Genomic DNA, 26082 nt, shown 5'->3' with positions numbered 1-26082 from the left:
AGCTACCTCCTCCTCTGCCTCCAGGTTTACAGGCTAGCGACCTCCTCCTCTGCCTCCAGGTTTACAGGCTAGCGACCTCCTCCTCTGCCTCCAGGTTTACAGGCTAGCGACCTCCTCCTCTGCCTCCAGGTTTACAGGCTAGCGACCTCCTCCTCTGCCTCCAGGTTTACAGGCTAGCGACCTCCTCCTCTGCCTCCAGGTTTACAGGCTAGCGACCTCCTCCTCTGCCTCCAGGTTTACAGGCTAGCGACCTCCTCCTCTGCCTCCAGGTTTACAGGCTAGCGACCTCCTCCTCTGCCTCCAGGTTTACAGGCTAGCGACCTCCTCCTCTGCCTCCAGGTTTACAGGCTAGCTACCTCCTCCTCTGCCTCCAGGTCTCCATCTTTAGCGATGACTATGGAATTTAAATATCAACCCTTATTAAACAGATAAACATTCAATCTTGTTCAAAATCGCAATTTCAGATAGCTACTTTTGTTTGACCACACACACTCAGTGTACAGTGCAAAAGCAAGTAAGTTAGTGTGACATGCTAGATATATTTTGACTTAGCCAGCTAACTTGAGTTCAGAACACCTGATCTCTTGAAATGGCTCAGATGAGTTAGCAACTCCATGACTTGGCAACATACTTTGCGCAAAACATAAAGATTTGCATGATTTAATTAAAAGTCTTGATTTAAACCTTGCTAGATAGCTACGTCTGATGTTATTCACATCTCACAGACGTTGCTTCTCAACCTCATACCACGATCTGGAGCAGTGGTGGATTGACAAGGGTTAGGCTGACCATCTAAATTAATCGTTAAAAACATGAATGTTTAATTTGTTTTCACATTAGCCATAATTCCTTTGTCATAGTCAAGGAAAAGGATTTTAGATTAGATTAGATTAGATTCAACTTTATTGTCATTGTACAGAGACAACGACTTGTTGGCATCAAAAGCTACAACTATTGAAATTAATCTGGTGACGTCAGACTTCAACATGTCCATTCATTTACAGTCATTGGGTCTACCCTCCACACATGAATGCATGGGCTGCTGCAGCCACTGTGTGAAAGTTGAGGGTGTGCAGAAACAAGAAACTGACAGACTGGGACACCTTCCCATGGTCTCTCACCTCCCTCTCATTCATATCATCTCAATAAGGAGAGACACAGAGGAGGAGGATGGCTCCTTCCCAGACTCTGTAGTCATTGTTAGCTCAATGTTAACTTGGCTAGCACGCATTAGCACCATGTTGTTCCCAGAGGTCAGGTCCTCTGTCCTTCAGGCTGAACAGGTTCTTCACCAGCAGGGCTGAAAGAGTACTAGAGAGCGGGGCTGGGGACCAGGCCATGGAACCACATCTCACAACATTACCAAGAGTTTTCACTACACTGTAGTGTCCACATACACAGGCAAGGGAGCATTAAAGGTACAACATATTCTTGTCTATTGAACGTCCCAAAGATGACTCCAGCACATCAAGATGACTCCAGCAGTCGACTCTGTTCAGAGAGCCATTCAACAGTCATGGAACAGAAAAATGAAGACCACATTTCTCAATTTGAAGATTTAAGATTTATTCAGTATTGATGATTTGATTTTGTACAACACAGGTTCATTTTTTATACCAGAACTCCAGTAAGTGTTCTGCTTGGCTTCAGATTTGTCAGAGAGATGTCTTGCATCTACATAATTGTGTCCCTCTGAGCGGACACCTTGGTCATCCTATCACATGGAGTAAAGACCCAGAGTGTGGTTCATACCAGCACAGAAACACATTCATAACCTGTGATCACTACAGAAGGAACATTTACATGTGGACTGACAGGGAGAAATCTACCATGGGAACCCTATCATAGTATGGAGATTTGATATGAAATATCAACAATCAAAATTGACTCTCTACAGCATAAAATATTGAAAACATTAAAGTATCAAAATAAGCTAACCCTGCCATGATAAACATCCAGCAGAATAGTTAGATTTAACACGAATATTGGAACCAAGGCACCAGTCTAAGCATCCAGTATTTCTGGTAATGAGCACATTATAAAAGCATGTTGAAAAGCATGTATTGAATATGTCAGGGTTATTAAAACACATTGTATTGCATCTATGTATGAAATGTGCTACAGTATGTATTGTAAACAAAGTTTAATTTGATTTGATTTGAGGGGTGATTTACATTTAATAGGAAAAACATTTAATATAAAAAAACTTCTCTTTTACACTTTATTGAGAAAACATTGAAAATAAATGTTCTATTTGCAATCATTGAATCATTCAAATTAATGTGACCCAAACCCTGGAATATGTAATAGAGTTCCAATCTGACCAGACATAAGCATCCTCTGACTATTGACAACATCACAGGATTTTTATAGATTTCTCGACTCAATCTGAGAGTCAACCCTCTGAGATTCATTGAAGTGGGAAATAATTACATATAAACTCTTGAGACCAAAACACAGAGAAGATGTTTCTACAGAATAGTAGGTTATGATAAAGCATCACTCACTTATGGGGAGCTCTAAGATTACACAGCTCAAAACTGTCACCATAAGTCCAATTAGGCCCAAACCCAGGATAGAGGGGCTGAGAGAATGTGGTCTGGACTCTGTGGAGGAGGGTCATTGTGTCAGAGGAGACGCTGTAGAAGGACAGAGTACCTGCCTTGTGATCCAGGTACACTCCTACTCTGGAGGTCAGAGGGCCTGAAACTTTAGTCTCAACATTATTGTGAAGGAAACGATAACCATCACTAAAGCAGCCTAACACCCAGGACTTGTCATTTAATCCAAACATATTGTCATAACCAACCCCTGTTCTGCTGATGTCTTTATATAAGACTGCTATAGAACCATGACGACCACTCATCTCAACCTCCCAGTAACAGCGTCCAGACAGACCTTCTCTACAAAGTACTTGTGCATAGGAAATGAATCTCTCTGGATGATTAGGATATGGCTGGTCTTGTTTCACACATGTCACCTTTCTGTTCCCCTCAGACAGAGAGAGGCGTCTGAATGCTGTGTTTGGGTCCAGTGTGAGTTGACAGGAATCTGGGAGAAGAGCAGAGCAAAGACCAAATCAGAGAAATAAGAGGAGTCAGATATCTAGGCTGTCTTTGATGAGTCTCTCCCTCTCCCAAAGCTCTCTCAGGGTTTGTGGAGAGTATCAGTGGAGAGAGACTGTTAGCAACATGAGGATGAAGAGACTCACATTGTAAAAACTGGGCTCTGGTCTTGGGCTCTGGTGGCAGTAAAACATCCACTGCATTCACTACAGACACACAAACACATTCACAAAGAGAGAAACATTCACATTATAAAACATTACACACACATGTACTGTATACAAAGTGATGATTAGGACCTTGGTCTAAAGTTAACTATATAAAGGGACTAGAGGTAGAGATTTAGCTCACCTGTAGTTGAGATCTTGGGCCACTCCCCCTTAAAGATGTCCTCTAGTTTCTCTCTCAGCTCAGACACAGCCTGACTTACATCTCCAAAGTACTGAAGAGGACCCACAAAGATGCTGGGTAAGTCTGAACATACACTGGGACTGGAGAGAGACTGATAACTCTGGAGAGAGAGAGAGAGAGAGAGGATGAATGAATAAATAACTGAACAGGAAGCTCCTTTCAGTATTCCAGATGGAGGGTCAGCGTAGTTACCTGGAGGAAATGAATGTGATTCTCTGTGTGTGAAAGCTGCCCCAGCTCAGTGTCTCTCCTCCTCAGCTCAGCTATCTCCTGCTTCAGTCTCTCCAGGAGTCCTTCAGCCTGACTCACTGCTGCCTCCTGCTGGGCTCTGATCAGCTCTGTTACCACAGAGCGCATTCTCTCAATGGAGCGGAACAGCTCAGTAAAGATCCTCTCACTGTCCTCCACTGCTGCCTGTGCAGAGCGCTGTTAGGACACACGCACACAGAACACAGACGTCAAGTTGTTGCAAACTGTAGCCCCACAATTGAAGTTCCTCCGGCCATGTTTGAACTTGTGACCTCTGACCTGCCAACACACGTGATGGTCTCTACCCGTTGTTAACCAGCTACGCTTGTGAAAAGCTAACAATTTGAGCGTAGGTGGGAGTATTTAAACTACAGGAGTGAGTTTAGTATCTCAACTTAGTTTTACACACACACACACACACACACACACACACACACACACACACACACACACACACACACACACACACAGAGGGATTGGAGAGTGGCTGACTGGAGGAGAGCAGTGAAATGGTGCGTCTCCTCTCTTCAATACTCACTGTGAGAGACTCCACAGCCTGTTGCATCTCCTTCAGCTCCTTCTCTCTCTCCTGGACTCTCTGCTGGACTTTCTTCTGACTCATCCCCAGCTGCTTCTGTGGACAAAGAGTGCTTTTGTGATGGAAATACCAGATTGATAATTGGTAACGAAACTGTCTATTTCTGAATGAGTCATGAGGGAAGTATGAGAACTCTACACTTACAATATATGTTGATATCAAATCACGTAAATGTAACTGATATTGACAGAGTCTCCATATTGGTGCACATTAACAGTAATATGAATACCAACATTGCAGATGTAGTTTGAGATGAGAAATCATTAAAAAAGGCTACTTTTTTCATGAATATTCATTAGATAATAACATAGAATAAATGTATATTGAGGGAAAAGACAAATCATTTGCAGGTTTTATGAATTCATGATGACTGTTTTAACCTGCCAAACTAGTTTACACCTTGGACCCTATAACTCTTACAGCGAATATCTCCTTTCATAAAATCATGGTCAGATGTTTATTTCAATCATTAACTCACTTCAGTGTAAGAGACAAGGACATGGACTTTCATCTTCACACCAGACCAATTTATTTCACCAACACATGAACATTCATTAATCTAATATCACATCAGTATGAACAATGAAACTTAACTTCTTAGCTTAAAGTCTTAACTTTTCTACGGTCATTTAGTGCTTCCAAAAACACTCTCCTCTCTTTCATTTCTAACATTTCTCTCCTTCTTTCTCCATCCTCCCGATCATTCAATCTCAGACAGCTGTCAGTCAGGAGACCCAGTCAGTTCTGCCTTTATCAGAGAGTCACCAATGAGTAGCTCTGGTTCTTACCTGTTTCTCAGTCCTTTCTGCTGCAGCTGAGACTGTATCATGGCCTTTATGTTCATCCACGGAACACAGATAACAGATACACTGCTGGTCAGTACGACAGAACATCTTCATCACTTCATCATGACGAGAGCAGATGTTCTCCTGCAGTTGTGTGGAGGCTTTGACCAGCTTGTGCTTCTTTAATGGAGCTACATCATAGTGAGGCTGGAGGTGAGTCTCACAGTAAGAGGCCAGACACACCAGACAGGACTTGAGGGCTTTCTGCTTTCTCCCAGTGCAGAAATCACACGCCACATCTCCAGGTCCCGCATAACAGTGAGCAGGAGGAGAAGCTTGGAGTCCTGTCTTCTTCAGTTTCTCCACTAATTCAGCCAACAGAGTGTTTTTCCTCAGAACAGGCCTTGGGATAAAGCTTTCCTTGCACATAGGACAGCTGTAGATCCCTTTCTGATCATCCCGATCCCAGCAGCCCTTAATACAGCCCATACAGTAGCTGTGTCCACAGGGAATAGCCACCGGATCCTTCAGTATATCCAGACAGATCGGACAACTAATAGAGTCCATGCTCTCTGCCATTTTGCTGCACACACGACCAGACGGAGCAGCAGAGTATCAGAGATAAGTTTAATTTCTCTCTGAATGTTTGTGCTTGTGGGCGGGAAGACTTCCTGGTTCTGTGTCTCTGTGACTGTAGTGGGAGTGGTGTTGGTGCTGCTGTGTGTGTGTGTGTGTGTGCGTGTGCGTGTGCGTGTGTGTGTGGAGCTGTAGGGGGAGTGATGTTGGACAGAGGCCAGGAACAGAGGGGATGTTCTTGTTGACGTACTAAAATACTTTCCATTTGATTGGTGGCCGTCTTCTTCTCTGTGATTGGTGCAATCGTTCAGCACATTCAACGTCCCTCTGCAGCCACCAGGGTTCCCCTGGTGAACTCATTCCATTTCCACAACTGAATACAACCATATTTTGACTTGCTCAAAGATTTTGATGATGTGAGATTGAGTTCATTTACCAATTGGGGCCACAAGGTGGCACAGTTATACATCTTCCTCCTATGTTGCTGACTACAGAGTAGAGCAAGAGCAGTTGGCCAATTGCAGCTGAGAGATGCCTGTCTGAACAACCATGCAGAGTTACCATATAAAGTTGATCAACTAATATGCTGCACCAGCACTTCCTCCAGTTCCTGATTCATGACTCCTGGGTTATCACAAAGATATTTGTTCTACCTGGATTATGTCAATAACATGTCGTGAAAACGTGAATAGGACATAGGGAATCATAATGACGCTGGATTGATGTTCTGGATTGATCCTCATGACGGGCGTTGACCACCTGCCACCACCTTCCTCTAGTCTCTTACCTCCTTTCCAGCACATTTCTGCTTTTGTTTTGATTTCATAGAGCGCTCCTTACAAACAGATTCAGAGCTCTGATCTGATCAGTGTGTGGAGACTCAGTTCATGAGTCATTCAACAATCATTGTCAGAATATAAAAAGGAAGACCAGATTTCTCAATTTGAAGATTTAAGATTTATTCAACATTGATGATTTGATTTGGAGGTTGATATGAAGTATCAATAATCAAAATTCACTCAATACAGCATAAAATATCGAAAACATTAAAGTATCAAAATAAGCTAACCCTGCCATGATAAACGTCCAGCAGAATAGTTAGATTTAACACTAATATTGGAACCAAGGCACCAGTCTAAACATCCAGTATTTCTGGTAATAAGCACATTATAAAAGCATGTTGTATTGTATTGAATATGTCAGGGTTATTAAAACACATTGTATTGCATCTATGTATGAAATGTGCTACAGTGTGTATTGTAAACAAAGTTTAATTTGATTTGATTTGAGGGGTGATTTACATTTAATCGGAAAAACATTTAATATAAAAAAACTCTTTTTTACACTTTATTGAGAAAACATTGAAAATAAATGTTCTATTTGCAATCATTGAATCATTCAAATTAATGTGACCCAAACCCTGGAATAGGTAATAGTGGTCCAATCTGACCAGACATAAGCATCCTCTGACTGTTGACAACATCACAGGATTTGGCTTCAATACTCTCAGATTCTAGATTTCTCGACTCAATCTGAGAGTCAACCCTCTGAGATTCATTGAAGTGGGAAATAATTACATATAAACTCTTAAGACCAAATCGCAGAGAAGATGTTTCTACAGAACAGTAGGTTATGTTAAAGCATCACTCACTTATGGGGAGCTCTAAGATTAGACAGCTCAACACTGTCACTTAAATTCCAATTAAGCCCAAACCCAGGATAGAGGGGCTGAGAGAATGTGGTCTGGACTCTGTGGAGGAGGGTCATTGTGTCAGAGGAGACACTGTAGAAGGACAGAGTACCTGCCTTGTGATCCAGGTACACTCCTACTCTGGAGGACTGAGGGCCTGATACTTTAGTCTCAACATTATTGTGATGGAAACTATAACCATCACTAGAGCAGTATAACACCCAAGACTTGTCATTGAATCCAAATATATTGTCATTACCTTCCCCTGTTCTGCTGATGTCTTTATATGAGACTGCTATAGAAGCATGCTGACCACTCATCTCAACCTCCCAGTAACAGCGTTCAGACAGACCTTCTCTACAAAGCACTTGTGCATAGGAAATGAATCTCTCTGGATGATTAGGATATGGCTGGACTTGGATCCCAAATGTCACCTTTCTGTTCCCCTCAGACAGAGAGAGGCGTCTGAATGCTGTGTTTGGGTCCAGTGTGAGTTGACGGAAATCTGGGAGAAGAGCAGAGCAGAGACCAAATCAGAGAAATAAGAGGAGTCAGATATCTAGGCTGTTTTTGATGAGTCTCTCCCTCTCCCAAAGCTCTCTCAGGGTTTGTGGAGAATATCAGTGGAGAGAGACTGTTAGCAACATGAGGATAAAGAGACTCACATTGTAAAAACTGGGCTCTGGTCTTGGGCTCTGGTGGCAGTAAAACATCCACTGCATTCACTACAGACACACAAACACATTCACAAAGAGAGAAACATTCACATTAAAAAACATTACACACACATGTACTGTATACAAAGTGATGATTAGGACCTTGGTCTAAAGTTAACTATATAAAGGGACTAGAGGTAGAGTTTTAACTCACCTGTAGTTGAGATCTTGGGCCACTCCCCCTTAAAGACGTCCTCTAGTTTCTCTCTCAGCTTAGACACAGCCTGACTTACATCTCCAAAGTACTGAAGAGGACCCACAAAGATGCTGGGTAAGTCTGAACATACACTGGGACTGGAGAGAGACTGATAACTCTGGAGAGAGAGAGAGAGAGAGAGAGAGAGAGAGAGAGAGAGAGAGAGTGAGAGAGAGGATGAATGAATGAATAACTGAACAGGAAACTCCTTTCAGTATTCCAGATGGAGGGTCAGCGTAGTTACCTGGAGGAAATGGATGTGATCCTCTGTGTGTGAAAGCTGCCCCAGCTCAGTGTCTCTCCTCCTCAGCTCAGCTATCTCCTGCTTCAGTCTCTCCAGGAGTCCTTCAGCCTGACTCACTGCTGCCTTCTGCTGTGCTCTGATCAGCTCTGTTACCACAGAGCGCCGTCTCTCAAAGGAGCGGATCAGCTCAGTGAAGATCCTCTCACTGTCCTCCACTGCTGCCTGTGCAGAGCGCTGTTAGGACACACACGCACACACACACACACACACACACACACACACACACACACACACACACACACACACATACACACACACACATACACACACACACACACACACACACACACACACACACACACACACACACACATACACATACAGACACACACATACAGAGGGATTGGAGAGTGGCTGACTGGAGGAGAGCAGTGAAATGGTGCGTCTCCTCTCTTCAATACTCACTGTGAGAGACTCCACAGCCTGTTTGATCTCCTTCAGCTCCTTCTCTCTCTCCTGGACTCTCTGCTGGTCTTTCTTCTGACTCATCCCCAGTTGCCTCTGTGGACAAAGAGTGCTTGTGTGATGGAAATGCCAGATTGATAATTGGTAATGAAACTGTCTATTTTTCTTCTTTCTTTTTTTTTAATTAAAACATTTATTTATTATGGATTTTGTTCATTTAACAAACAGAGAACAATACAACACAGCACAATACAATAAGGCACATATATAATGAAACAGAAAAAAAACTAAAGAGGGACTTGCAATAAGACATAGTAGGTATAGCATCTAGTGGTTTGCACTCACACAAAACCCACACAGTGTGCTACAATCGTAAAGATTACATTATCTATATTTCAATCAAATAAAAGACACAAAACAACAACAACTCAGTCCTATTTGTCATTCATCCAACCATCTACATCCATATTGTTATTCTCAAGAAAATTATAGAAAATGTTCCATATTTTCCAAAACTTGTCAAGTTTGTTCTTTGTTGTGTAGCCTATCTTCTCTAAAGCAAAATAAAAGGTCATTCCCCTCAACCATTGTGCTGTGACACAAGGTGTGTCTGACTTCCAAGAGCAAGCAACACATCGTTTGGCTTCTAAAAAACAAATATTCAGTAAAGACTTTACTTTTTGGGTGGTAATGAAGCCCTCTGGGTAGAGATTTAATATACATAATTTTGGATCAGGAGGAACTTCCTCACCAATGATTTGGCTAGCCAGGTCCAACGCTCTCCTCCAAAATGAAAGTATCTGTGGACATTCCCAGATACAATGAAATAAGGTACCTTTTTGGTCTTTACATTTGAGGCAAGTATCAGGTATATTAGGATTAAAGCGATGCAATTTAGCTGGAGTTATATATAGTCTAGTTAGCCATTTATACTGCAGTAGTTTTGAGTTTGTATTGATGGATTGGGTCTGAGCAAGGAGACATGCATCTGACCATTCCTCCTCTGTTAAATTCTCCTGCAAGTCTGTTCTCCACGCTTGTAGTAAGCGTTCAGATGACTCTTTAGACTTACTTACAAACAGCTTATACAACAATGAAATCTGGCCCCTGGAGTGTAGTCTTCCAGAGAAGACCGGGAAACTGTCTATTTCTGAATGAATCATGAGGGAAATATGAGAACTCTACACTTACAATATATGTTGATATCAAATCAGGTTAATGTAACTGATATTGACAGAGTCTCCATATTGGTGCACATTAACAGTAATATGAATACCAACATTGCAGATGTAGTTTGAGATGAGAAATCATTAAAAAAGCCCACTTTTTTCATGAATATTCATTTTATAATAACATAGAAAAAATTTATATTGAGGGAAAAGACAAATCATTTGCAGGTTTTATGAATTCATGATGACTGTTTAAACCTGCCAAACTAGTTTACACCTTGGACCCTATAACTCTTACAGCGAATATCTCCTTTCATAAAATCATGGTCAGATGTTTCTTTCAATCATTAACTCACTTCAGTGTAATAGACAAGGACATGGACTTTCATCTTCACACCAGACCAATTTATTTCACCAACACATGAACATTCATTAATCTAATATCACATCAGTATGAACAATGAAACTTAACTTCTTAGCTTAAAGTCTTAACTTTTCTACGGTCATTTAGTGCTTCCAAAAACACTCTCCTCTTTCATTTCTAACATTTCTCTCCTTCTTTCTCTGTCCTCCCTATCATTCAATCTCAGACAGCTGTCAGTCAGGAGACCCAGTCAGTTCTTCCTTTATCAGAGAGTCACCAATGAGTAGCTCTGGTTCTTACCTGTTTCTCAGTCCTTTCTGCTGCAGCTGAGACTGTATCGTGGCCTTTATGTTCATCCACGGAACACAGATAACAGATACACTGCTGGTCAGTACGACAGAACATCTTCATCACTTCATCGTGACGAGAGCAGATGTTCTCCTGCAGTTGTGTGGAGGCTTTGACCAGCTTGTGCTTCTTTAATGGAGCTACATCATAGTGAGGCTGGAGGTGAGTCTCACAGTAAGAGGCCAGACACACCAGACAGGACTTGAGGGCTTTCTGCTTTCTCCCAGTGCAGAAATCACACGCCACATCTCCAGGTCCCGCATAACAGTGAGCAGGAGGAGAAGCTTGGAGTCCTGTCTTCTTCAGTTTCTCCACTAATTCAGCCAACAGAGTGTTTTTCCTCAGAACAGGCCTTGGGATGAAGCTTTCCTTGCATATCGGACAGCTGTAGATCCCTTTATGATCATCCCGATCCCAGCAGCCCTTAATACAGCCCATACAGTAGCTGTGTCCACAGGGAATAGCCACCGGATCCTTCAGTATATCCAGACAGATCGGACAGCTAATAGAGTCCATGCTCTCTGCCATTTTGCTGCACACACGACCAGACAGAGCAGCAGAGTATCAGAGATAAGTTTAATTTCTCTCTGAATGTTTGTGCTTGTGGGCGGGAAGACTTCCTGGTTCTGTGTCTCTGTGACTGTAGTGGGAGTGGTGTTGGTGCTGCTGTGTGTGTGTGTGTGTGTGTGTGTGTGTGTGTGTGTGTGTGGAGCTGTAGGGGGAGTGATGTTGGACAGAGGCCAGGAACAGAGGGGATGTTCTTGTTGACGTACTAAAATACTTTCCATTTGATTGGTGGCCGTCTTCTTTTCTGTGATTGGTGCAATCGTTCAGCACATTCAACGTCCCTCTGCAGCCACCAGGGTTCCCCTGGTGAACTCATTCCATTTCCACAACTGAATACAACCATATTTTGACTTGCTCAAAGATTTTGATGATGTGAGATTGAGTTCATTTACCAGTTGGGGCCACTAGGTGGCACAGTTATACATCTTCCTCCTATGTTGCTGACTACAGAGTAGAGCAAGAGCAGTTGGCCAATTGCAGCTGAGAGATGCCTGTCTGAACAACCATGCAGAGTTACCATATAAAGTTGATCAACTAATATGCTGCACCAGCACTTCCTCCAGTTCCTGATTCATGACTCCTGGGTTATCACAAAGATATTTTTTCTACCTGGATTATGTCAATAACATGTCATGAAAACGTGAATAGGACATAGGGAATCATAATGACGCTGGATTGATGTTCTGGATTGATCCTCATGACGGGCGTTGACCACCTGCCACCACCTTCCTCTAGTCTCTTACCTCCTTTCCAGCACATTTCTGCTTTTGTTTTGACTTCATAGAGCGCTCCTTACAAACAGATTCAGAGCTCTGATCTGATCAGTGTGTGGAGACTCAGTTCACAGAGTCATTCAACAGTCATTGTCAGAATATAAAAAGGAAGACCACATTTCTCAATTTGAAGATTTAAGCTTTATTCAACATTGATGATTTGATTTGGAGGTTGATATGAAGTATCAATAATCAAAATTCACTCAATACAGCATAAAATATCGAAAACATTAAAGTATCAAAATAAGCTAACCCTGCCATGATAAACGTCCAGCAGAATAGTTAGATTTAACACTAATATTGGAACCAAGGCACCAGTCTAAACATCCAGTATTTCTGGTAATGAGCACATTATAAAAGCATGTTGTATTGTATTGAATATGTCAGGGTTATTAAAACACATTGTATTGCATCTATGTATGAAATGTGCTACAGTGTGTATTGTAAACAAAGTTTAATTTGATTTGATTTGAGGGGTGATTTACATTTAATCGGAAAAACATTTAATATAAAAAACCTCTCTTTTACACTTTATTGAGAAAACATTGAAAATAAATGTTCTATTTGCAATCATTGAATCATTCAAATTAATGTGACCCAAACCCTGGAATATGTAATAGTGGTCCAATCTGACCAGACATAAGCATCCTCTGACTGTTGACAACATCACAGGATTTGGCTTCAATACTCTCAGATTATAGATTTCTCGACTCAATCTGAGAGTCAACCCTCTGAGATTCATTGAAGTGGGAAATAATTACATATAAACTCTTGAGACCAAAACACAGAGAAGATATTTCTACAGAACAGTAGGTTATGATAAAGCATCACTCACTTATGGGGAGCTCTAAGATTACACAGCTCAACACTGCCACCATTAACCCAATTAGGCCCAAACCCAGGATAGAGGGGCTGAGAGAATGTGGTCTGGACTCTGTGGAGGAGGGTCATTGTGTCAGAGGAGACGCTGTAGAAGGACAGAGTACCTGCCCTGTGATCCAGGTACACTCCTACTCTGGAGGACTGAGGGCCTGATACTTTAGTCTCAACATTATTGTGATGGAAACTATAACCATCACTAAAGCAGTATAACATCCAGGACTTGTCATTTAATCCAAATCTATTGTCATTACCTCCCCCATTTCTGCTGATGTCTTTATATGAGACTGCTATAAAAGCATACTGACGACCACTCATCTCAACCTCCCAGTAACAGTGTTCAGACAGACCTTCTCTACAAAGCACTTGTGGAAAGTAAATAAATCTCTCTGGATGATTAGGATATGGCTGGTCATGTTTCACACATGTCACCTTTCTGTTCCCCTCAGACAGAGAGAGGCGTCTGAATGCTGTGTTTGGGTCCAGTGTGAGCTGACAGGAATCTGGGAGAAGAGAAGAGCAGAGACCAAATCAGAGAAATAAGAGGAGTCAGATATCTAGCCTGTCTTTGATGAGTCTCTCCCTCTCCCAAAGCTCTCTCAGGGTTTGTGGAGAGTATCAGTGGAGAGAGACTGTTAGCAACATGAGGATAAAGAGACTCACATTGTAAAAACTGGGCTCTGGTCTTGGGCTCTGGTGGCAGTAAAACATCCACTGCTTTCACTACAGACACACAAACACATTCACAAAGAGAGAAACATTCACATTATAAAACATTACACACACAGGTACTGTATACAAAGTGATGATTAGGACCTTGGTCTAAAGTTGACTATATAAAGGGACTAGAGGTAGAGATTTAGCTCACCTGTAGTTGAGATCTTGGGCCACTCCCCCTTAAAGATGTCCTCTAGTTTCTCTCTCAGCTCAGACACAGCCTGACTTACATCTCCAAAGTACTGAAGAGGACCCACAATGATGCTGGGTAAGTCTGAGGATACACTGGGACTGGAGAGAGACTGATAACTCTGGAGAGAGAGAGAGAGAGAGAGAGAGAGAGAGAGAGAGAGAGAGAGAGAGAGAGAGAGAGAGAGAGAGGATGAATGAATGAATAACTGAACAGGATGCTCCTTTCAGTATTCTAGATGCAGGGTCAGAGTAGTTACCTGGAGGAAATGGATGTGATCCTCTGTGTGTGAAAGCTGCCCCAGCTCAGCATCTCTCCTCCTCAGCTCAGCAATCTCCTGCTTCAGTCTCTCCAGGAGTCCTTCAGCCTGACTCACTGCTGCCTTCTGCTGGGCTCTGATCAGCTCTGTTACCTCAGAGCGCATTCTCTCAATGGAGCGGATCAGCTCAGTAAAGATCCTCTCACTGTCCTCCACTGCTGCCTGTGCAGAGCGCTGTAAGGACACACACACACACACACACACACACACACACACACACACACACACACACACACACACACACACACACACACACACACAAAGTGGGATTGGAGAGTGGCTGACTGGAGGAGAGCAGTGAAATGGTGCGTCTCCTCTGTTCAATACTCACTGTGAGAGACTCCACAGCCTGTTGGATCTCCTTCAGCTCCTTCTCTCTCTCCTGGACTCTCTGCTGGACTTTCTGCTGACTCATCCCCAGCTGCTTCTGTGGACAAACAATGTTTTTGTGATGGAAATGCCAGATTGATAATTGGTAATGAAACTGTCTGTTTCTGAATGAATCATGAGGGAAATATGAGAACTCTACACTTACAATATATGTTGATATCAAATCAGGTAAATGTAACTGATATTGACAGAGTCTCCATATTGGTGCACATTAACAGTAATATGAATACCAACATTGCAGATGTAGTTTGAGATGAGAAATCATTAAAAAAGCCCACTTTTTTCATGAATATTCATTTTATAATAACATAGAAAAAATGTATATTGAGGGAAAAGACAAATCATTTGCAGGTTTTATGAATTCATGATGACTGTTTTAACCTGCCAAACTAGTTTACACCTTGGACCCTATAACTCTTACAGCAAAATATCTCCTTTCATAAAATCATGGTCAGATGTTTATTTCAATCATTAACTCACTTCAGTGTAAGAGACAAGGACATGGACTTTCATCTTCACACCAGACCAATTCATTTCACCAACACATGAACATTCATTAATCTAATATCACATCAATATGAACAATAAATCTTAACTTCTTAGCTTAAAGTCTTAACTTTTCTACTGTCATTTAGTGCTTCCAAAAACACTCTCCTCTCTTTCATTTCTAACATTTCTCTCCTTCTTTCTCCATCCTCCCTATCATTCATTCTCAGACAGCTGTCAGTCAGGAGACCCAGTCAGTTCTGCCTTTATCAGAGAGTCACCAATGAGCAGCTCTGGTTCTTACCTGTTTCTCAGTCCTTTCTGCTGCAGCTGAGACTGTATCATGGCCTTTATGTTCATCCACGGAACACAGATAACAGATACACTGCTGGTCAGTACGACAGAACATCTTCATCACTTCATCATGACGAGAGCAGATGTTCTCCTGCAGTTGTGTGGAGGCTTTGACCAGCTTGTGCTTCTTTAATGGAGCTACATCATAGTGAGGCTGGAGGTGAGTCTCACAGTAAGAGGCCAGACACACCAGACAGGACTTGAGGGCTTTCTGCTTTCTCCCAGTGCAGAAATCACATGCCACATCTCCAGGTCCAGCATAACAGTGAGCAGGAGGAGAAGCTTGGAGTCCTGTCTTCTTCAGTTTCTCCACTAATTCAGCCAACAGAGTGTTTTTCCTCAGAACAGGCCTTGGGACAAAGCTTTCCTTGCATATCGGACAGCTGTAGATCCCTTTCTGATCATCCTGATCCCAGCAGCCCTTAATACAGCCCATACAGTAGCTGTGTCCACAGGGAATAGTCGCCGGATCCTTCAGTATATCCAGACAGATCGGACAACTAATGGAGTCCATGCTCTCTGCCATTTTGCTGCACACACGACCAGACGGAGCAGCAGAGTATCAGAGATAAGTTTCGTTTCTCTCTGAATGTTTGTGCTTGTGGGCGGGAACACTTCCTGGTTCTGTGTCTCTGTAACTGTTGTGGGAGTGGTGTTGGTGCTGCTGTGTGTGTGCGTGCATGCGTGCCTGCATGTGTACCTGTAGGGGGAATGGTGTGTGTGTGTGTGTGTGTGTGTGTGTGTGTGTGTGTGTGTGTGTGTGTGTGTGTGTGTGCGTGCGTGCGTGCGTGCATGCGTGCGTGTGTGTGCGTATGCGCGTGCGTGCGTGCGCGTGCGTGTGCGCGTTCGTAAATGTACTGTTACTGTGACAGTGACTGACTGACTCACACATAAAGTACAGTGAGAGAGACCTGTGTGTGGGCAGCAGAACTGTGTTGAGACAAAGTTATGAATCACTATTTCAACCAGAGAGATATTTGTTCTGAATGTCGACAAATGCTGGATTTGTAGCATTGTAAATAGATTAGGCCAAAGGCATGACTAGATACCTAAATACTTGTTATACTCTCATGTTTCAAATACTCTCGATGGATATATATATATATGATATAGATGTATATATGGATATATACGTTTACAATGTGAAATGATGTTCAGATCAGTCTTCCTGGTTGAACCGACTCTACACTTCAGCTTCGTTTGTATGGAATGACCACATGGACCAAACACATCACAGACATGACCACATGGACCAAACACATCACAGACATGACCCTCTCACCCCAGCTAGGTGACAGCCAGCCAGTCAAACAGTCAGTCAGTAATGTATGTCATAGCTTGGTGACAGCCAGCCAGTCAAACAGTCAGTCAGTAATGTATGTCATAGCTTGGTGACAGCCAGCCAGTCAAACAGTCAGTCAGTAATGTATGTCATAGCTTGGTGACAGCCAGCCAGTCAAACAGTCAGTCAGTAATGTATGTCATAGCTTGGTGACAGCCAGCCAGTCAAACAGTCAGTCAGTAATGTATGTCACAGCTAGGTGACAGCCAGCCAGTCAAACAGTCAGTCAGTAATGTATGTCATAGCTTGGTGACAGCCAGCCAGTCAAACAGTCAGTCAGTAATGTATGTCATAGCTTGGTGACAGCCAGCCAGTCAAACAGTCAGTCAGTAATGTATGTCATAGCTTGGTGACAGCCAGCCAGTCAAACAGTCAGTCAGTGATGTATGTCACAGCTAGGTGACAGCCAGCCTGTCCAATACAGATGTTAACAATAAGAATACAATAAGAATCATCATTATTATTATTATTATTAATGATAATACTAATACTAATAATAACATAATAATATTATATATTATAATAATTATATATAATAATAATAATAATAATAATAATAACTTTATATAGCACTTAATAATAATAACTTTATTTATATAGCTTTATTTATATAGCTTTATTTATATAGCAGGCCACAAAGCGCTTCACACTTCACAAAGGAGAAAAACAAACAGGGAAATAAGAGCAAACCATGAAGGTTCAAAGGGGAACAAGTGTGCAAAAGAAAAGCAGAATCCATAAAAGAGGGAAGTTTAAAATGATAAAACATGAGATCAATAAAAGTTATAAGGCTGGATCACTCCAGGTCACAGCACACCTGTCTGTTTTAAACTCCAGGTCACAGCACACCTGTCTGTTTTAAACTCCAGGTCACAGCACACCTGTCTGTTTTAAACTCCAGGTCACAGCACACCTGTCTGTTTTAAACTCCAGGTCACAGCACACCTGTCTGTTTTAAACCAGGTAAAAGCAATTTTATTAAAGAGAGCAATTCTATTTAAAACATCAGAGATTAGACCAGCCTAATCTGTTCTGGCAAGACTGTTCCAAAGCCTAGGGTCCTGGTGGCCAGGTCACCTGTTGTTTTCTTTTCTTTTTTTTTAAATATGTTTTTAGGGCATTTCTCCTTTATTGCTATAGACATAGTAGAGATTGACAGGAAGGATGGGAGAGAGAGGAGGGATGACATGCAGGATAGGTCGAGGGTCGGAATCTAACCAGGAACCTCACGATTACGTGGTAAGCGCATTAGTGTGCTACGCCACTAAGCGCCTCACCTGTTGTTTTCTGTTACGGTGAAGAAGAAGAAGAAGAAGAAGAAGAAGAAGAAGAAGAAGAAGACTGTTTATTTGGCCATGCATTCAATTCTCATCAATTGTAGGAATGTGGTATGTGCACATCCCATCTGTGTAGTCCATCGTGTCTGGTTTCCATAAGTCAAACCTAGAAAGGTAAGATATCTTCCATTTGTTCGACGAAGATGTTCATGTTCAGATGAAACCCAGCGTAGTGAATCAGACGCTGAAGGACCAGTGTTTATGGCTCATGAATTCAACTTATTAACCCCCTCTTCAGGTTTTAAACATGTTATTCACCCCCTCTTCAGGTTTTAAACATGTTATTCACCCCTCTTCAGGTTTTAAACATGTTATTCACCCCTCTTCAGGTTTTAAACATGTTATTAACCCCTCTTCAGGTTTTAAACATGTCATTCACCCCCTCTTCAGGTTTTAAACATGTTTTTAACAACAGTTTGTCTTATAAATACGTAGCCACATCACCAGGGAACGTATCATGGGGAAAGACAATATAATGATAATATCATTTTGAAATGTGTGAAAACTACGTGTGTGTGTGTGGGGGGGGGGTTAGGGTCAGGGTTAGGGGGGGGGGGGACATCCAATAGAATATGCACCTTGTTCTGTCTGGGAGGGGGGTGGGGCTAAACATCTAATTTTGATTAAATTAAGGCACAAAGCACACACACACACAGCAGATGCACACACACACACACACACACACACACAGCAGATGCACACACACACACACACACACAGCAGATGCACACACACACCCACGCGTACACCCACACCCACACGCACACCAACGCGCGCACACACACACACACACACACACACACACACACACACAGAAAGAGCACACACACACACAGAAAGAGCACACACACACACACAGAGTCATCAGAAGAGGCTTTATTTAGGAGCGTAGTGTCTGAGGACAGTGAGAGGAACAGAGACAGAATCTGCTCAGTCCCAAACCAACCCCTATCTCCTATCTCCTACCTCCTACCCCCTATCTCCTACCTCCTACCCCCTACCTCCTACCCCCTACCCCGTATCTTCTACCTCCTACCCCGTAATACCTATCCAACCATCTCAGATCTGCACCCTGTCTAGGAGGTAGGAGCTAGGGTGTAGGGGCTAGGAGCTAGGGTGTAGGGGCTAGGATGTAGGGTCCCCTGCTCCCATCACCACGTCTAAGAACACATCTGAGTTGTTACCGGAGAGATGAATGTAAACTGTAAACACTGACTTCTGTACAAAAACATTGTGTGAGTCGAGATTACCCACCCCTACCCAGCTTCTCTCTTCTCTCTCTCCCTCTCCCTCTTCCTCTCTCTCTCTCTCTTTTTCGACTGTACACTCGTTCTCCACATTTACAAAAAAACAAACAAACCAAAGAATCTCCATGAGTTCACCATCTCGCAGTAGCTCATACATAAAATAGAGTCTCCATATTATTTAGCTATTTACACGTAGACTATTTACATTACAGCTTCATCATCATCATCATCATCATCATCATCGTCACCACAGGCATTCTCAGAGGGCAGCACTCCGCAACCCAGGAAGTGGTCCTGAGAGGGTCGCAGGCAAACAAGTGATGTCCTACTTCACTGGGTCCAACCTATTCGACGACGCGGCCGCTGTCCAGAAACAACCCCTAGCCCCTCCCCCCTGAAGACACGTTCATAGATCTAGGTCTTGGATAGGTAGAAGCAAGACAGCCTTAACTCCGCCCTGCCTTCTGATAGGCTAGGTCACTGATACTCAATCCTGGTCCTGGAGAGCCGCAGTGGGTCCAGGTTTTTGTACCAGGGGCTAGGGGTTGTTAGGACCAGGGCCTATATATATATATATATATATATATATATATATATACACCTTTTCAATGACAGGTAATCATCAAACCGCATATTATAAACAATGGTATAATACAAGTGACTATAGGTTGATGGCAAACAGTAGGAAAGGGAAAGACAAGCCTCGGACCCTTGAACACCTACAACATGCGTCCTTCCATCCCCCTCTCGTCCTAGTCATCACAGATCTCATACGGTTGGACTGGTCACAGCCAGCGTTAGCATGCACCGCTAACGCCCATCAAGTCATGTCAGATCAGTGATTTCCTCAAGGACGGGAGGAGAGGAAGTAAGGAAGCATTTGGAGGATATTCAAATGTGGACCCGGGTCTTTATAGAGTTCTGTGACAACAACTTGGTTCAACTATTAAAACTGTACAAATAAAACTGAATCATAGTGAACTGAGCTGTGTAGTAAATCCAATCGAATATCATCACAACCGTCTCTCTCTTTCTCTCTCTCTCTCTCGCTCTCTCTTTCTCTCTCCTCATTGAAACAAGCCCTGAGGTGAGGCAAAAAGTGCTTTGTTGATACAAATATGTTGGCCAACCATCGTCTGTACAAGGTGAGGAGGAGTTTGTGGGCGTCCCAGCAGGGCTGAGGCAGGGCGTACGGGAGGACAGGGCCTGAGTGGAACCACTGATCTACAAATCACCTGGCGCTCCGAACAGCTTGTAGACGGTCCCTGCTGGTTGAGATCAGCAGCTCTTCTCTTGCCCTCGCTCCGATGACAGAGCCTCTGTCCTGTGATGGCTGTCATGGCGACAGCTTTAGAGGTGTAGAGTTCAAACCCCAGGGTGTGGTTCTGGTTGTCCATCCCCAGCCCGCTGTCTGTGGTAAGTGCCTGTGTTGTCTTGGGGGGGAGGGGGGGGGTCAATGGTCAGGGGTCACAGGGTTAGATTGTCTCAAGGCTGAGTAGATCACACACACACAGGGTAGGGGGTGGGGGGGAGGGGGTGCAGTCTGAGTGTGGGGTTCAAAGTGTCCTCATCAGTGACATCAGGAACCTTGCCTGCCGAGGCTGAGGCTTTAGCTCGCCAGGCTACCACAGTCTTGTGACACGCAGACGACCGGGGATTTGAACCCAGTCTGTCACACTGACACACCAGGCCAGACTTGACCCGTATGTGGCCCAAGCCTGGTTCAGTATGGCCCAGTTCAGCCTAGCTTGGACTGGTTCGACCCAGTCTGGCCCAGGACAGAAAGGTTCTAATCCGGAAGGGTTGGTTAACAAGGGAGGCTTCCCTGGAGACAGTGCTCCAATCACGTGAGTGCTGAGAAGCCTGGGTTGGTGTTGGGGAGAGAGTCTAGCAAAACAGTGAACATACGTCCTCAATCCAACTGTCCGTTAAAATGACTGTCCAATCAGCTGCTCACATCGGTCCTGAAACCCCACCCTCCCTTGCGTGTCACTCCCTAAGTCACACGTATGTCACAAGCATGTATGGGGCTTCAAGGTTGGTTGTCTCAGCTGTTCCCAGCACTCTGAGAACTGTCAGTCCTCCATAACAGACAGGCCAGACAGGGGGGCGGGAGGAGCCAGGAGGAGGCCAATAGCACAGCTCGATGCAAAGACAGACGGCTGAAGTGTCCAATCAGAGGTTCGTCCAGAGAGGAGGACAGGGTTTAGGTGGAGAGAACGGGAGAGAGGAGGTAGGGTTGATTGTGGACGCATCTCTCTCTTTTATTTACCCCTCCTCTCTCTCTCTCTCTCTCTCTCTCTCTCTCTCTCTCTCTCTCTCTCTCTCTCTCTCTCTCTCTCTCTCTCTCTCTCTCTCTCTCTCTCTCTCTCTCTCTCTCTCTCTCTCTCTCTCTCTCTCGTCCCTCTTTCCATCTCTCCCTCCCCTCACATGTCTTTGGGCTCCAGCTTGCAGGACATGTCGAAGAGCAGGTTCTGATTGTCGATGACTTGCAGCTGGCGGACGTAGGCCTTGGTCTGGAGGTGGGAGGGGGAGGGCTCCGCATCAAGGGCTACAGAAGGGGGGGGGGGGGGGGGGGGGGGAGGAGAGAGGGGAAAAAAAGGGGTCAGCACATTACAATCCTGTGTGATTCATTCATGTTTACGAGCACGTCCCCAATGAGGAGGATTGATGCGGTGACTAATCTTGATGACAGTGAGACTGGAGGAGCTGCCATGGCCGTGCAGCGTCGCATCCTCACCACCAGGGGGAGGCAGACACCACCACTATCTACTGTTCCTCTACAGATAACAGCATCCTCTCACTAGCCTCTCTCTCTGACACACACACACACGCACACACACACACACACACACACGCACACACACACACACGCACACAAGCAGATGAGTGCATGCACACACTCACACACACACACACGTACACACACACACACACACGTACACACACACACACACACACACGGTGACTGCAGCGTGCAGCCGGCATGCAGAGAACTGGTTTGATTCAGTTCTAAGCAACAACAAAACCCTCTCTCTCCCCATGAGGCTAACAATAGACACAGATTGTCGTTCCCTATTTCTGGGTGCAGCAAATCCCTGATGCGTCATCCTCATCTGTCACACAGACACACACACACACACACACACACACACAGACACACACACACGCACACACACACGCAACACACACCATCACAGCAGCCTGGCTGTACCCAAGGAGACAGCCTTCTCTTCTCAACAATACACACACGCACACACACACACACACACACACACACACACACATACTCCCACACATGTGCACACACATACACACATACACACACACACACACACACACACACACACACACACACACACACATACTCCCACACATGCGCACACACATACACACACACACACACACACACACACACACACACACACATTAGGGAGGATTAGATGGCCATTTACTGCTGTACTCTCTAAGCCATTTTCAACCAATTCCCTATTGGTGTGTGAACGTGGTCATTGACAGAACATCCACTCAGTTAAATGTCAGGCCTCTCTGGCTGGCTAGACTCTACAACACAGTAATGGAGGGACATCACATCACCACTAACCCACTCAGGGACAGAAGACAGAGACATGAAGATGGAGTGAGAGATGGAGAGAAAGGGGGAAAGGAAAGAGAGAATGAGGGTGAGAAAGAGAACGAGAAAAAAAGAAAGAGGGAGAAAAAGAGGGAAAGAGACTGAGAGAGACTGAAAGGGGACAGAGAGAGAGAGAGAGAGACAGAAAGAGAAATGGAGAGAAATAGAGAGAGAAAAAGAAAGAGAGAGAAAGGGAAAGAAAAATAGAGATGCAAATTCAGTAGAATTCACAAATTACAGAACATAATGATTTTATCAATCCTTCTAAATTTCACAAAATAACATGACACAACAAAACTCCAGTCTAAACAGCCTCACCTCACACCTCAATGTCGTTGGTCTGGCTATTCTAAATAAATACTTTATGTTTATTTATTTAACCGACATGCATCCACAATAGTCTCATTGAGATAAACATCTCTTTTACAAGAGAGACCTGGTTTAAAATGCATCAGAAACAAAGAAACATCTCCTGGCCTGTACACCACTAATCAGTGTAGATGCTGCCCTTTAGAACAAGGTCCTAAAGAAAAGGGGCGGAGCTCTCGACCGCGTTCAGAAGTTCTGTCTGTATTTGTTGTTGGCAGAGTGATTAAGAAAGAAACCCTGTAGCTGAACAAACCCTGTAGTGTCCCTTCAGTACCAACGTCAGTGTTGTAATGTACGCCCTCTGTGTCTGGTCTCGTCAGAGGGCTTTACATCACAAAGGATCTTTAAACCCTTGACTAAGCCAATGGACAACCCAAGTCACAGGTAACAGGTAACTACTGACTCAACTGGAGTTGTGTAAGGACACCTACAGGTGTAACAACAGAAACAACAACAACAACACACACACACACACACACACACACACACACACACACACACACACACACACACACACACACACACACACACACACACACACACACACACACACACACACACACACACACACACACACACACACACACACACAGCCCTGGATAATGTCATGCAACCTGTGAGGTCAGGTGTGTGTGAAGTGGCTAGCATGCATCATGACAATTACAACATAATGTGGCCTGTGTAATAGCAACATAATGTAGTGGTTAGCTTTCTAGCCTGTATAATAGCAACATAATGTAGTGGTTAGCGTGCTAGCCTGTATAATAGCAACCTAATGTAGTGGTTAGCGTGCTAACCTGTGTAATAGCAACATAATGTAGTGGTTAGCGTGCTAGCCTGTATAATAGCAACCTAATGTAGTGGTTAGCTTTCTAGCCTGTATAATAGCAACCTAATGTAATGGCTAGCGTGCTAGCCTGTATAATAGCAACCTAATGTAATGGCTAGCGTGCTAGCCTGTACAATAGCAACCTAATGTAGCATGTTAGCGTACTAGCCTGTGTTATATAATGTCTAGGTTATTATGGCAGGTGATGTGATGATGGAAGGGTTAGCATGCGAGGGCCAGTGATTAAGGGGGTTGTGCATGTTTGTGTGTACTGAAGCGAGCCCTGTGATTGGCTAGACCCCCGAGGGCTGTGCTGTTCTGAACAGATGGGCGCGGCAGGGTGGAGCTCAACTCTAAAACACATGGACAGGTGTGTGTGCACGTGGGTGTGCGCATGTGTGTGTGAGTTAATGCATAAGAATGTGTGTGTGTGTGTGTGTGTGTGTGTGTGTGTGTGTGTTTACCTAGTTGAGTCTCTGCCACTTTATGCTGCAAGAGAAGAAAGGGTGAAGAAAAGAGGAGGGTGAGGAAGGGGGGAGGAGAGAGGAGAGGGGCAGTGTCCTCACTACAGTGTGTGTGTGTGTGTGTGTGTGTGTGTGTGTGTGTGTGTGTGTGTGTGTGTGTGTGTGTGTGTGTGTGTGTGTGTGTGTGTGTGTGTGTGTGTCTCCTCAGTACACTACGTATATGACAATACAGGAGTATTCTTCAGGCCTAGAGGTAAATCATAACAGGTCAGACAGTCTATTTTTCACATACAGTATCCACGTGTGTTTGGTGTCTCAGTGGAGGTCGTTGTATGTTATTAACTTAAGCAATAATGCCTCCGAGGCCGTGATTTATTGTCAATAACGTCACAGGACAGGTAGGGGGAGCAAACCGCGACCAAGTGACAATGCTGACCATAAAACACGGCCTCGAAGGCATTATTGCTTTTATACAAAGGTTTCACAACATATCTGGAAATTTTAGGCAGAAAACAACGCTTGAGGTATTCATTTTGTTGTGATAGATTGTGGTAGTTTCTGCCTTGCCGACAAATACAGTGAAAACAACGTTGCCATGGGAACGTGATAAACAGATCTACTGCGGAGTATAAATATCATAACAGGTGATTTAACCGTGACATCACTGTTATTAAATCACTGGAATGCTTCTCGGCCAATCACCGTGCTTGTTCTGCTCGAACCGTTTGTGTGAGGGTTTATCTGTTGACTCACCATCTTCTCAAAGTTGACCAGCTCCCCATGGAATGTCTTACAGCTTTCATGGAGAAACGTCAGGTCTGGAGAGAGGGAGAGAGAGAGAGAGAGAGAGAGAGAGAGAATGTGTGGTAAATACACAGAGAACAGTTATGTAATAGCATGTCGATACTTGCCCCAACGTCTGCTCTGCCTCTACCAGTGGTTCAGTACACGCTTGGAAGAGGAGGAAGAGAGGAGGGAGGGAGGGAGGGAGGGAGGGAGGGAGGGAGGGAGAGAGGGAGGGAGGGAGGGAGGACGAAGCCAAAGAGTCACGCTGGGTGATCCCTCAGCTAGTCAGGGCTATTGTGAAGAGGAACTGGAATTTGAGGGTGACGGGTGGAAGGGGGGCATATTTGCCCAGTAGGTAAGAATGTTGTGAATGCTGCTGACATCAGAGAGGAGAGGAGAAGAGAGGAGAGGAGAGGAGAGGAGAGGAGAGGAGAGGAGAGGAGAGGAGAGGAGAGGAGAGGAGAGGGGAGGAGAGGAGAGGAGAGGAGAGGGGAGGAGAAGAGAGGAGAGGAGAGGAGAGGAG

The 26082-nt window shown here is 44.0% G+C and overlaps 3 protein-coding genes across 3 annotated transcripts in view; all 3 read right to left on the bottom strand.

The window, feature by feature from the left end:
* Positions 1-1573: 1573 nt before the first annotated feature.
* Positions 1574-11458, bottom strand: LOC310809895 (uncharacterized protein). Its single transcript, XM_083677415.1, is given in 12 exon segments — positions 1574-3051; positions 3212-3271; positions 3417-3642; positions 3645-3902; positions 4264-4359; positions 5112-5691; positions 7336-7879; positions 8040-8099; positions 8245-8404; positions 8531-8764; positions 8996-9091; positions 10829-11458. Coding segments are annotated over 12 exon segments (3438 nt in total). The 5' UTR covers positions 11405-11458; the 3' UTR covers positions 1574-2503.
* An 889-nt stretch (positions 11459-12347) lies between these two features.
* On the bottom strand, positions 12348-16083 carry LOC310809512 (tripartite motif-containing protein 16-like). Its single transcript, XM_083676799.1, has 6 exons — positions 15502-16083; positions 14653-14748; positions 14262-14495; positions 13964-14123; positions 13759-13818; positions 12348-13598 (listed from the first exon to the last, which is right to left on the bottom strand). Exons 1-6 carry the CDS (start codon positions 16075-16077, stop codon positions 13048-13050), a joined length of 1677 nt encoding a protein of 558 aa, XP_083532925.1. The 5' UTR covers positions 16078-16083; the 3' UTR covers positions 12348-13047.
* A 5698-nt stretch (positions 16084-21781) lies between these two features.
* rapgefl1 (Rap guanine nucleotide exchange factor (GEF)-like 1) overlaps positions 21782-26082 on the bottom strand; it is a gene marked incomplete at its 5' end in the record, with an annotated part of 10992 nt that continues 6691 nt past the window's right edge. The window contains 3 exons of the mRNA XM_083677413.1: positions 21782-22028; positions 24774-24798; positions 25527-25591. Of these exons, the coding sequence (XP_083533539.1) occupies positions 21904-22028; positions 24774-24798; positions 25527-25591 (215 nt within the window). The 3' untranslated portion in view covers positions 21782-21903. The remainder of the gene's footprint in view (positions 22029-24773; positions 24799-25526; positions 25592-26082) is intronic.

The sequence above is a fragment of the Argentina silus genome, assembly GCF_951799395.1.
Source record: "Argentina silus genome assembly, chromosome: 9".
NCBI classification, from domain to species: domain Eukaryota; kingdom Metazoa; phylum Chordata; class Actinopteri; order Argentiniformes; family Argentinidae; genus Argentina; species Argentina silus.
The sequence above is the reverse complement of the archived record's forward strand: the minus strand, read 5'-3'. Positions and strand labels throughout refer to the sequence as shown.